Source organism: Pelodiscus sinensis, chromosome 8 (genome assembly GCF_049634645.1).
Source record: "Pelodiscus sinensis isolate JC-2024 chromosome 8, ASM4963464v1, whole genome shotgun sequence".
Classification (NCBI taxonomy): domain Eukaryota; kingdom Metazoa; phylum Chordata; order Testudines; family Trionychidae; genus Pelodiscus; species Pelodiscus sinensis.
In genome coordinates, this window is record NC_134718.1 from 31873900 (window position 1) to 31887339 (window position 13440).

The 13440-nt window shown below is 44.2% G+C and overlaps 1 protein-coding gene across 10 annotated transcripts in view; it reads right to left on the reverse strand.

Annotated features, from left to right (window-relative positions):
• The window catches only part of PALD1 (phosphatase domain containing paladin 1), a 209710-nt gene that overhangs the window by 71504 nt on the left and 124766 nt on the right, over nucleotides 1–13440 (reverse strand). For 8 of the 10 annotated variants that reach the window (XM_006122784.3, XM_006122783.3, XM_006122786.4 and 5 more), the window contains 2 exons: nucleotides 12401–12472; nucleotides 10550–10690 (listed from right to left, as the gene is read on the reverse strand). In XM_006122784.3, coding sequence (XP_006122846.2) covers nucleotides 10550–10690; nucleotides 12401–12472 — 213 coding nt within the window. The other 2 variants (XM_075934976.1, XM_075934979.1) reach the window with 2 other exon arrangements.

The following is a 13440-nucleotide window of genomic DNA, read 5'->3' on the forward strand; positions in this document are numbered from 1 at the left end:
GAACTAAACAGAAGTCCCACATGGATCCTTCAATCTCTGTCTTTCAGTTTTATAAACGTGACTTTAAAAAGCTACAATCGTAAGGTACATATGGGACTGAACAGTCCCAGTGCAACTCATGCAGTGCTTGATTTTGACTGGGAGCCCAGAGGGTTACATAAATCAAGAGTCAAATTGAAAGGAAGCCAAGAACATTATTGGGTGAATATATTTTATTCTTTCGGTCAGTTGTTCTTCGTTGTTAATTGAAAACAATAATTTGATTGCAGCTGTACTGTGGAAAAAATGAAACCCAACCCAGTCACAGCACCCCACCAGAAACAGCCACTGGTAAGCAAGCATGATTCAGCAGGGGTTACTGCTATGACCTTGCTTCAACTGCAGTACACCACATTAGCTCTTACCAGCAGTGTTAATCTAGCAAGTTAATGGAGTGAATTGGAGGTTTGCCATCAAGCTCTACAGGATCAAGACTGGACTGTAAACCATGGTCACAGATCTGGCTTGTTTTATTGTTCATAACGAGGGCCCACATGAAAAATTGTGTGTCAGTCCATGAAATTAAGCCCTTCCCCATGAAATCCAGTCTCTTATGCTGCTGCAATCACCCGCGCTAGGGGCTCACAGCTGTTAGTGTGAGTTGGGCTGTGAAGGGACAGGATCAGTGTTCCCTCTAAGATTTTCCATCCATCAGCAGAGTGAATTTTGTCTTGTGTGCCAATACTGAGGTCATGTGCGTTGCTTGTGCCACTGTGGCACCCAAGTTATAAACCTCTCCCTTTTCCCCACTGCTGACAAGTTTCCCACCCTCTCCTCGCCCCGTCTCACTCCCCTCAGCCCTCCTGGGACTTGCTCCACCTTGCCATCCTCTCTGACCCCTGCACTTGTCCTTCCCTCCCACCGTGACCACCCCTCTAACTGCCCTCCCCATCTCCTCTCCTAACACCTTCCTCTATCCACCTGCCCTGCCTCTCTCCTCACCCTCTGGTGTCCATCCCTACTCCCTCCTCTCCTCCTTGTGTCTGCCCTTCTGCTTCACCCCGCAATCCTCATGGCATCTGTATCTTCCCTTACCCCCTGCACCTTCCTGGTGCCTTCCCCTTCCCTCACTGCCCCTGCCCTCCCAACACCTGCCCCCCTTGCCCTCTTCCTCCCTGGTGCCCATCCCACCACCCTCTGCCCCAGTTCTTCTTATGACTCTCTGTGCCCTCATACATGACTTGCTCTATTCCTGCCTTCCTCATGCCCACCCCTCCTTTCAACCCCTCTTCTCCTGGCACCCACTCCTCCCCCTCTCAGCCCCATTGTCCCTCCCCTCCCTTCTCCTCTTCCAGAATCACCCTGTCTCCTCCCCTCTCCCACCTTCCCATCCCCTCTGCCCCTCCTGCCCTTTCCCCTAACTGTCTCCTCTTGGCCCCCTGGCAAATGTGAACCATTTTATATTATGTCCATGCTGTGCCAATATGGAGCATTAGCCAGCCATAGTGTAGGAAGGGCATAGACGTTGTTTAAACCATGCTGTCTAATCCCATGCAGGAATTTTCCTAGAATGGAAAAGGCCCCAGTGCCCCAAAAGCACTTGATCCAACTCAAGTGAGTAGGGGGAAGAGGAGCATGCTTTATGACATCTTTATAGTCTCCCAGGCCAGGGCTGGTCACCATTGTAATTCACAGGAGTCTTTAGACGGGTCAAAACTTTACAGCTCATACCCAGCTCTGGTTAGGTACAGGAGGAGGGAAAGGTGCGGGAGTTACTTGTTTATGTTTCAGTAATTATTATACAAAAGCTTATTCATCTTTAGAAACATGTTCAAACTGTGGTGTTTTCCTCCTAACGCTGAAAATTTCCCATCTACCATAACCTTTTGAAAAAATCAAAATGGGCTCTTTGTTGAGACCTTTCCTTTATGTAAATACTCACCCATCACACTCTATTAAATTATGCCTGCATTGTGTCTTTGCATGGCACCAACATTTAAACAGACTCCACTGATAAAGATGAACCCTATATGTAAAGAGCAGGAACAAGGGGAGATTTAGATAAATCCCAAGCCTTGAACTTAATGGTCCACAGCTTTGGTAAAAATGCAGAATAAGATTCTCGAGTAGGATTTCAATAGGACAAAAACAAATAGCTCAAACCTAGACCAGCTTGACTGAGAAATTGTGTCTTGGCTTATGAGAACTTCAGAAATACTCTACAAGGTTGGTGGCTTTGAACCAGCCAATACGACAAAGATATGGCCAATGCAATGCTGTGGGTATTTTTTAAATAAACTTTCTATTTGAGAGTGGTTTTAATTAAATCCCAGCAGGTAATACAAGCCCTGTTCATTCTAATACCTGCTTTTACGTACTGTTTTGAAACCTGAGTGATGCTTCTATGCAAATACTAATAGTAATTCTACCTCTGCAGTTATAAAAATAGGGTGAAGTGAAGTAAGCCAATATTCAGTCATGTGCCACCTGGGAATTTCATTCACCTGCTGAGGGACATATTCAACAGCAATTTGTGTCCCAGCCAAATAAACCTTTTAAATACTCCCCCTCAGAGGCTTCCAGCTGTAAATACTGATCTTGGCATCGTTTCATGAAATGGAAGGCATTAAAAAATTATAAACAAAATGGGAGGGAAGGAAAATGTATTTCTTCTATCATACATTCATATACTCTAAGATATCTTTTCAAGAGAGTACTCCAACAAGGGCGTCCCGTTAGCAGGCCCGCTGACCTGGGCAAGGGAGAAGAGAGACAATTGCTCCAGGGCCCCGCGCTCCCAGATGCTGCTGTGGCTGTGGTGGTGGCCAGAACCCCAGGCCTCTCTGAATTGCTGCTGGAGTGCCGATCCACACAGCCCCAAGAGCTTGGGGGGGGGAGAGGGGGAGAGGGAGAGCACAAACTGCAGTTTGGGTGGTGCTAAGAGCTGACTGTTCATGGCTCTCCACATTCTTCATGAGGCCCCGTCCCTTATGGAGCACAAAGCTGGCTCCCCAACCTTCTCCAGGGGCCTGCAGTGGCTGTCAGCCCCACTGCCTTAGTATTTTGGGTCAGCAGTAAGGACTTGCATGTAATTGATCCCATGGATACAATTAAAATCTCTAAAATTCTTCCTGGCCCTTCCACATATAAGGCAGCACATCTTATGGCTTCAGTCAATTGTTTTGTAAATACCATAGTATAGATGAGTGGATCTATGTGACATGCTGTGCACCAAAGAGGAAAGAACAATCTTTCCTTTTCCACTATATTTATAAAAAATATGAAAATCAGGGAAAAACAGCTTTGCGTTCTGAGTGAAAAGGAGAAGCCAAACTAAATCCCTTTCTGCCGAGAGTTTTGTAACATAATTGGTCTCAGGTCTTTTTTAATTCATATTTTCTCAGCATGTTTATTCATAAGGAGAATAGAGTTGGCCTGCAGAGCAGGTGGGCACCAGAGGAATGTACACACCAAACTAACCAAACACTCAATCTGGTGGTCTTGGTACATAGTCCAGCAGTGGACCAGGATTTTAAACAATGGCTTGATTCTCACTTCAAGGAGTTTGGAGACTTTTCTGTATTGGGGAGAAAAGTCCCAAACATAACCTAAACAATGCTCTTTTTAATTTACATATTCCCTCTTTGTCCCCCATGTCTTTTCCTATAGATGCACTCAGTGCTTCACACAAAATACAAACATGATCTGGAAGATACAATTGAGAGCAGAGGGTCAAAACATGTCATTGGAAAGGAACTTTTCTCTATTATTTTGATTCCAAAGTTAGAAGAGAAGTACTGGAAGGGACCTCGAGAAGTCTTCTAGTCCAGTCCTCTGTACTCAAGGCAGGACTCAGTATTAAGTATGTTATCTTGTAACGCAGTGTTTCCCAAACTACGGGCTGTGGCCTGGTACCGGGCCGCAGAAAATACCAGGCCTCAGCATGGCTCCCGGGAATAGAGGGGAGGGGAGCAGAGCAGGGTGGGCTGGGAGGAGGTGGGGGAGGAGGGAAATGGCTGCCGGCAAAAGCAGGGTTGGGGCAGCAGGGCTGTTCCGTGGAGATCCGTGCAGTCGGGCGGCGAAAGCAGGGCTGGGGCCAGTGGGGCTGCCCCGTGGAGATCCGTGCAGGCGGGTGGGCGGCGGGGCTGTCCCGTGGAGATGGGGGGTGGGGTGGGCAGGCAGCAGAAGCAGGGTTGGGGACAGCGGGGCTATCTGGCGGTGGAGATCAGAGAGGGCAGACGGCGGAAGCAGGGCTGGACAGGAGCCAGGGGGGCTGGCCAAGGGAGATCAGGAGGAGGACGACAGGAGAATCAGCTGCCAGAAGCAGGCTGGACGGGGGCAGCAGGGCTGGACTGGGGAGATTGGGAGGAGCAGGACTGACCTGGGCACATGCAGACCCTGGCAGACGAGAGAGTCTGGCCGGGGATTCCATTTTGCGCCCCTCCCCCACAACATACCCTCCCCCTTGAGTAGTTGTGAACTGCCTGACAGGTAGACACACTCAGACAGCATGAGCACATCTACCAGCCAGGCAATTGGCAGCTAAGGACTGATATACCTAATTAGAAAATACCAGGCATTTTTTATGTCTGGTAATTTCTCAATTTCTTTCCTGGACAAAACCTTCAAATACCGGACTGTCCAGTACAAAACTGGACACCTTGCAATCCTACCCTTCCTTGCACCCTCCCTCTTAGCCAGATACCTTATCCCCAATCTGCTCCTGCTCCCACCTCCTGAAGTGCTCGTGCAGTGCCGGGTCCCCCAAGCCCTGGTCCAGGCTGGGTGGAGGATGCAGCCAAGTGAAACACTGAAAATTTTTTCATTTTTTTATATGCGTTTATATTTTTGGGCTCCAAAAGACAATACTGAAAAAAAACCAGGTTCCAACTAAAGTAAAAAGTTTGGGAAACCCCGATCTAGCCAGCTTTCTATCCATCTTACAGTCCATTTATCCAATCCATATTCCCTTAACTTGCTGGCAAGAATATCATGGGTGACTGTATCAAAAGGTTTGCTAACGCTGGCACGGGGCTTTAGGAGGACCAGAAACAACGTATTTGAATATTCATCATTTGCTTAATGAATATGCAAATATATGTTATCGGTCCTCCAAAAGCTCGTGAATGGATTTACTGGTCTCCGTGTCAAAAAGTTTGGGAACCCCTGTTGTAATGCAGACTTGTGTTTAACTTATGACTTCAATGTTACTTGATTTGTCCATTATTATTATAGCCATTCACTGAACAGGTGTCTCATGTATTGTTAATGTAAGTATTATATCATGTGTATCATACATACATACATACATCTCCCATCAATTCAGTGGGAATCGAATATATATCCAGTTCTGTCCTTGGATGATAAATCTTGAGACAGATTTCTGGCTGTAGTGATTACATTTTGGAATTATTAAATAAGCAGCAAAACATGTTTTGTAACTTAACAGAAAGATGTTTATAACAAAAAAGACATGTATCTTGCATGTCATTGGAACAAATTTCAGAACTGTAAATTATTTTAGTACTTACTGTTTATAAAAATCCCTTGTCTGCCTACAAGTGAAACCTGTTTGCTTTCTAGAGTGCCTGAGTGCTTATTTAGTTACTGTAAGGTTGCTTACAACTCCTGAGCTACTGGCACTGATTTATAAATGTATGCACAGAGAAAAAAATCTTCCAGTCTTGAAATGAGAGCTGAAATGGTGTTAAAAATCCAGCTCCTCAAATGAGACACCCAACTTCACTAGATCCAGAATGGAGGGTGGGCAGATACTAGGTGCATTCTAGTCTCCATGGCAACTCTGTAAAAAAATATATATTTTTAATATATATGACCTCCACCCAATAATGCCAAATTATCTACACTTAACATGGGAATACCAGGGAGAAAGTAGCACTTAATGCTTATTAACCAACCCTCTAAAATATAACAGTCTTTGGATTATTGTTGCTTCTGCTACTATTATTATTGCCATCAATTCTGGTTTAATTGCTGGGAAAGCACTCAGTTTTATTTGGGTCCTTAAGAACAATTTTAAATACATAATCTAAACAATGCTCTTTTTAATTTACATATTCCCTCTTGGCTCTCATTCCCTTTCCTATATAGATGCACTCAGTGCTTCACACATTCCTATTAGAGAATGGGATTTCCATCAGTTCTTGTAATTCCCCCTTCCCCTCTGAAGATGTATGGCTGATTTTTGGTGGAGAGTAGTAGTATGTGGTGGAAGGTGACTCCATAGTTGTAAGAACACAGGCCCCAGTTAAATAAACCTATCAGGCTGGCAGCCACAGAGAGAAAGCTGTATGCATGAGACCAAGAAAAAAAAGAGAGGGGATAAAGCCCTATTGTTTTGTATTCAGAGACTGTGGCAGGCACATTAGCAGGGTCAAAGGGGCCACATCTGGCTACAATCAGATCTCTGATACCAGTTAGAAAGAACGTGGGGGTAGGGGAAGGTAAAGAGAGAAGGAGCGGGAAGGGAACTGACATCCCTGTGATTGAGGGTTTTGGTAAGAGCAGATTTAGCAAGAGAAGGGTGGAGATAACTATAGCACCAACTTGTCCCTTTTGGGATATTTTTTTTAAGTAAATAATGGTAGAGGAGGGTTTGAAGCATGGACTTGTATTTCCCTTAGCCTCTCACTGACCTGCAGAACTGAGAAGGGGAGGTTTGTGCCAATGTTGTGGGAAGGCTCAGAGACCGCAATTTGGGTTTTTAAGTAATTTAAGGGGAACTCATGCACACGTAAAAGACAAAACCAAGCTATCTATGGAGTTTTTATACTGGGCTAGGATAAGACTTTTCCTCTGCACCTTGGAACCTGTCTGTTCAGTGACTAGAACATACAACAGGGCTGAAAACTGCATTCCTTCCTCAGTCTCTGCCTTCCCTGATCCTTGTGTGCAACAACTGCAATTCACAAGTGCAAAGAACGTAACATTGCACCGACGGCAGCACATCTCCAGTTTGGACCAGGAGGATGGCGAATAACAAGGATTCTGAGAAAGTCTCATTGACATGATTTTTTTTGCATGGTGTTTGAAAGGACACTGATTATTTAAAAAAACCCTTGCCAGTGATTTTTGAAGCATGTCTACACTTTGAGCTGAAGATATGATTCCCAGCTCCAGGAGACACAGCTGCGCTAGCTCTTATCCAGTTAATGCATTAAAGTGGAATATAGCTGCAATAGCATGAGCTGCAGGAGGGGCCAACAGCCCCAAATGCACACCTAGCCTCTCTGATGGGCCTGTCCATACTCAGGTCTACAAGCCCATCCTGATGCTTGCTGTTTTTAGCACGCTAGCTCGATGAGCGCAAGCATGAGCACCTCTCCTCAGGCTGGGAATCACACTCCCACCTCAATGTGCAGACATATCTGTAGTGTAGCTTCTCATTTGGGGAATACAGCATTTAGATTAGGTTATTTTGTTTACCATTACACCTCAGTGATGTATCTTTAGATAATTAAAAAGACAGAAAAATAATAATGAAAATTCATTTTTCACCACTTTGCAGTTTGTTTTCTTTTCTGCATTTCCAGCCAGTTTCACTTTCCAATCTTCCAGCACATTGCAGTAAAGTTTAAGTTGCAAATACTGTGGGGGAATGTTTAAAACGACACATTCTCAACAATCTTTATTTGATTTTTGTTTTTTAAAATCATGAGACTACTTCCATCAATATTAAACTATAATTAAAGAAACATGTAACACATTAAACCTCTACTTGAGTCCTTACCTATCTGACCATTTCACTTTAATGCCCATGAGGCACATATTATTTTGGAAGGTTTCTGCTTTCCATTTTCAAAAACATCATGTGAAATAGGGTTGATCTGAGGTCACTGGAAAGAGGACTCTTTCACTAGATATGGGACAAGACTACCTGCAAGAACACAGGGCTTATGTCCTCGTTCGTGTATTTACATTTCATGCTAATACGGAAAAGCTGCAGAACTAGAAGCTAACCAGCACTGTAATAAGGAAAGGAACTTTAAACCTGTGCATACTAACCAAAAACAGCACTACTAGCTAATACTTTTAAAATATAATTCAACTTGAGCTACAAAAGTTGTTCACTTTTTTCCATGGTCAATTTTGCTTTTTTCTATATGGCAAAACATGACCTTCCTACTCTCCTCCACCAACAACACATTTTTTCTAAAGCAACTTAAACGTCACGTGCCTTTTATGTTTACTTTCTTATTTATGCACTAGCATCATGGATTATACCCGCATGCTTCTTGGCATTTATTAGCTAACTACTGCTGCAGAGTCAACTGTGGAGGAAGCAAAACTTGGGGTTCTTGCTTTGGTCCAACAATAGTGCATTAAAATAGTTCACAGCCGCAAAGTCAACTATTCCTTTTTAAAAGTTATATTTCCAAGTCAGAACGTTTTAAGGAAAGTCAAATTTTGAGCCTAACCAACTTGGCAAAACTCCTTTCACATTTTGGGCTTATATATTCCAGGATTTTTTTTTTAAAAAAAAAACCAAGATAGTTTTTAAAAGTATCCCTGGAAATGTTTTTATTTTACTGCTCTATCATCCATCATCACCACCCCACAAAGGCATCCATTTAAGCCTTCAACCCAGGAATCCGCTAGCATCTTCTGCCCAGTGAGTACAGCTCAACCAGCTGGGTAAGCGCTCATCCAGCATGAAATGTACTGTTCTGTCGAGGGAAGGGGGCAGAACCTCAGTGACATTCCAGGTCTGATGCTGAATTACAGGGTAACTACAAAAAGATGCCAGCTCTCCCCTTTCTGCTTCTCAGGATGGACCACACAAGTAGGGGGCCAATACAGCATGCAAAGGAGCTTGCAACTGGGGAGGAGCCACTGTCCCCTGGGGTTTTGTGGCTTAGGCACCAACTAGCAATGAAGTTTGAATTTCATTCATCTCAAAGGTCTTGGTTTTTGTTAAGGTGCCAGGTGGGAGGGAGCCAGATTTTCGCAGACAGGGTTATAAAAAAAAATACGAAAATTAAAATATTTTAAAAGTTGTTTCTATTTAGGCCTGTAATACAGACAATGTTTTCTTTATAGAATGGCCTTCCTGGCTGTATACACTTTGGAGCTGCACATGAGTAAATGGAAGCTGCAGGGTTCATTGCTAAGCTTAACTCTGTGACTCTTCTGTGCTCGTTTCTGTCATGTCTATGCAAGCTGCAGAGATTACAATGAAAATACACAGTATTCAGTATCCAGTGAACATGTTCCTTGAACAGCCGTCAGAGTCTCACTCCAGCAATCCCATGCACACATGCTCTATTGTTCATGGCAAGAAAGAATCTGTTAGTATACAGAACTATTCAAGTAAAGTCATTAGCAGATGCTAGGCACCAGTATGGAGTGGTGTGAATGGGTTCTGACGGGAATCCAGTGCACTCCTTGGCTGAAACAGGTGCCTGGCATACAGGAAGATGTAAAAGCAGGGACAGAAGAAATCCAGAGGTCTCCAACAGGTATTAGGCAACTTCTGAATAACCGCCCTTCCCTCCCACAAACACACTCCCCCATCCCCTTCACCCCGCATTAAAAGAAAAGCTATACAACTTCAGGAATAAATTGGGTAAGTGACCATATTCCATTACCAAAACTCAGACAGAAAAGAGCAAATCTGCCACCTGCTGGCTGAAAATAGGAAGTGCCCTTTTGTTTTGAAAGGGATCAAAGCCACAATATAATAGGTGTCATTATTTAAAAAAAATCAATGGACATGGAATCAAAAGCCAGCTTAGCCCACTATGAATGGAGTCATATGTACATCTATCAATTGTCCTCATTTATCAAGTGTCTCAAAGTCATCCTTTTGCTTTTTATTTGTGTTTGGTTGTAATTTTCTTCATTCATCACCACCTCCCCACTCCATGACCAGCCCTCAATACCCACTGAAAAAATGAAATGCTCTGTTAGAGGTTGTGTGACTTGGGCACAGTAAAGGAATACCATCCTACGCAACTGCTTAAGAGACATACTTTAGAGGTGACTGCAATGAATTATAAACTAGCGCAGGAAATAAGGCTCAAACCATCTGCTTTCAAAACACAATGCTAATGCAGATTTTCTTTCAAATATTTAACCATACGCCAATATTCAGACAGTGAGCAGAGTTACAGCACCAGGTTTGGATTTTTGGCCACACAGTGATAACACTGCCAGAGTAGCTTTTTACAACCCCATTTCAGGCACTGAGGAAAAATGAAAAGCCAACAACAGTAGTTCCAGCATGTCACAACTGAAGGAGGTGCCGGGATCTCTCTAGTAATGCCCCAAAAAGCTTTGCTGTAATAAGTAAGTGACACACTGGCTCTTGAAGAAGACACAATATAGTATTAGAAATCTTTTGCCTTTGTGTATGTGTTTCTATAGTGCTGAGCACAACAGGACACAGGAGTCTTCTATATAAAATACAATAATCAAAATACCAAATGCAACTAGGCAGATATCTAGGCCATTAATCAAAGTGTCTGCCCTTTCGATTTACAGGCGTGTAAAAAATAAATATAGAATGAAGAGAGTTAATCTGGGAAGCACAATGGCTGGTTATACTCACCTGTCTGTAGGTACATATGATGATCTCTCTCAGGTGATAATGCATAGGCGTCATGGTCTCACTTACAGTATCTAGTGCCATGTCTACCTCCTTCTTCATTCTGTGCCCCTCTGGCAAAAGCTGCACTACCTTCATCACCACCTGGAGAATGAGTAGCAACCAACTTCATTCCAAAACCAACACACTCTGAGGTGCACAAAATTGGTGGGACTATTTCAGTTTGTGTTCCCCATGCTAACTGCTTGCAGTCACCCACCTGTTGTCTCCTGTATTATACAGAGTATAAGCTCCCTGGGATAGGGACTACCTTTTCTGTTCTGTATTTGTACAGTGTCTAGTATAGTGGAGTCCTGTTCCATAACCAGGGCTCACAGGTACTAAAGAGGCCACCCACTGACCAACTCACATGTCCTTGGGAGTGGGATGAGAGAAAAGGGGAGGGCTAGGAGCCCATAGCTGGCATTAAACTAGCAGAGCATCGCCTCTCTCATCACCACCTCCCTGCAGTATAACACACCCAGCAAACACCTGCAGGTCACCAGCCACAAGGCAGACTTGCCCAGGATACATACTCATACAACTGCCACATGTTCATAAGCCTCTTTCAGAAGCAAAATGCCAGACACTTAGGTGAAAAAGTTTGCTGCCTCCAGAAAATAAAAATGGACAGAACTGACTAATGTCTCAGTAGGGAAACAGAGGCTGGGGTTAAAAACATAGGGCATAATGCCATAATCATATACCCTCATCAGCAGGGTCAGTGAGGCTTGAGCTTTCCGCTGGTTAAAATTTGCACTCAGGAGGGTTATAGATATTGGGGAGAGAGCCCTGTTTAAAAACAAACTCTTATTCTAGCTATTTTACCTGATACTCAGATTGCCTGCAGCTGATGGTCAAATGGAAGTGCTCTTTCGACATGGCTCATATAGGCTAACACATGGGCTACATCTACACTGGCCCCTTCTCCGCAAGGGGCATGCTAATTTTGAACTTGGGAATAGGGAAATCCGCGGGGGATTTAAATATCCCCCGCGGGATTTAAATAAACATGGCCGCCGCTTTTTTCCCAGCTTGGGGAAAAGCCGGAAAAAAGCATCTAGACTGGCACGATCCTCCGGAATAAAGCCCTTTTCCGGAGGATCTCTTATTCCTACTTCGAAGTACTTTGAAGTAGGAATAAGAGATCCTCTGGAAAAGGGCTTTATTCCGGAGGATCGTGCCAGTCTAGACGCTTTTTTCCGGCTTTTCCCCAAGCCGGGAAAAAAGCGGCGGCCATGTTTATTTAAATCCCGCGGGGAATATTTAAATCCCCCGCGGATTTCCCTATTCCCAAGTTCAAAATTAGCATGCCCCTTGCGGAGAAGGGGCCAGTGTAGATGTAGCCCTGGTCTCTTCTTTGATGTAGCTGATGGAAACAGACATTTAGCTTCTCCTGAAACCAATCTAACCATGTGTTAATCTTTTACAGACCATTATCCTCCTCTTGCCTTGCTCTGCACAAGGGTCTTCAGCTGTTTTTAAAAAATCATTCTCGCTCTAAATAGGAAGCATGAACATCTTAATCCCAGTGTCAGAGCCCTACAAAAGGCAACCCTCCCTCCCCAGTGCCAGGATACGGGCTTGAACTGCGTTACCACCATCAGAGTTTTAGCCACGGTGTGAACAGACCACAGTCTGGCTGTTCAGGATCATAAACACATGCCCCACCCATCAATTAATGGGAAATTTAGTCTCTGAATGAAATCATTGAAATGCTGAGGCTTGTCTGAAGGAATAGGACATGAGTAGCCCCCTGAAGATTTCACAAGACCCCCTGAAATAGAGGCAGATTAATACAGGAGAAGGACTCACCTCAAATTCCCCTTTGGTGTACTTGGCATCAGGAACACTCACAATTTCATCCTCACTCATCTCAGGGATGCCCTGCAGCAAGCAGAAGCCAAGCCAGACTTAGAGGTTAAGAGCTAAGCAACTATACCTCCTCCCATGTGACAGTTTCCTGAGTTGACTCCTGAGCCACTTAACAACCCTGTATGTAGGACACTGTGGTTTGAATCTAAGCAAAGAAATGGACATCAAAATGCATGAGCTTTACAAAGAATACTTTGTAACGTGTAGCTTTATTCACCCAGAGCTTTCAAAATTATGTATGCTTCTGTTTTCTTCTCATAGAAGGTGACACTGAGGAACAGCAGTTAAATGACATGCCCATCCAGTCAGTGCCAGAATCAGGAATACAGGGCCAAGTCTCTCAACTTGTATAGCTGATCACAAACCACTAGATTACCTTTGTCCCAGACTAACTGAATCAGTTTGGACAAGTCACTAAACTTTTTGCCCGGCTTACCTGCTTTAAAATGAGACTGCTTCATGAAGTGTTGAATGACTTAATTCCTTAATACTTCCAAATCATGTTACAATGCCTTTGTTGGTAGGGATGTTACATTGAGATTGATTAAATAATCAAATAATTGATGGGATTTCCATCAACTATTCAATTATTTTATAAGGGTTCTTCCACCTCTCCACTGTAGCAAGAGCCCTGCCAGGCTCTTGCTACAGTTCAAAAGCGGAAACCCAGCACGGAGTGCGAGGCCAGCTGGGAACTGGCCTGTGCTCCCTATGGCACCTGAATCTTTGAAATGTACAAGAGCCCTGCTGGGACACTTGTACATTTCAAAAGTAGAATTGCAGCAGAAGCGGTGCGAGCGGAGACTGCTTCAGTCCCCATTTGCACCATTTCCTGCTGTGCCTCTACCTCCCCTACGCACAGCGGAGACTGTGCTGGGGGGGGACCTGGCTTTTAAGCCAGCTCCTCCCAACGCTAGCTCCTGGTTCCTCCTTTGCTACCTCTCTGTGATAGAGGCAGCAAGTGGGGGAGAGGGGGAAGG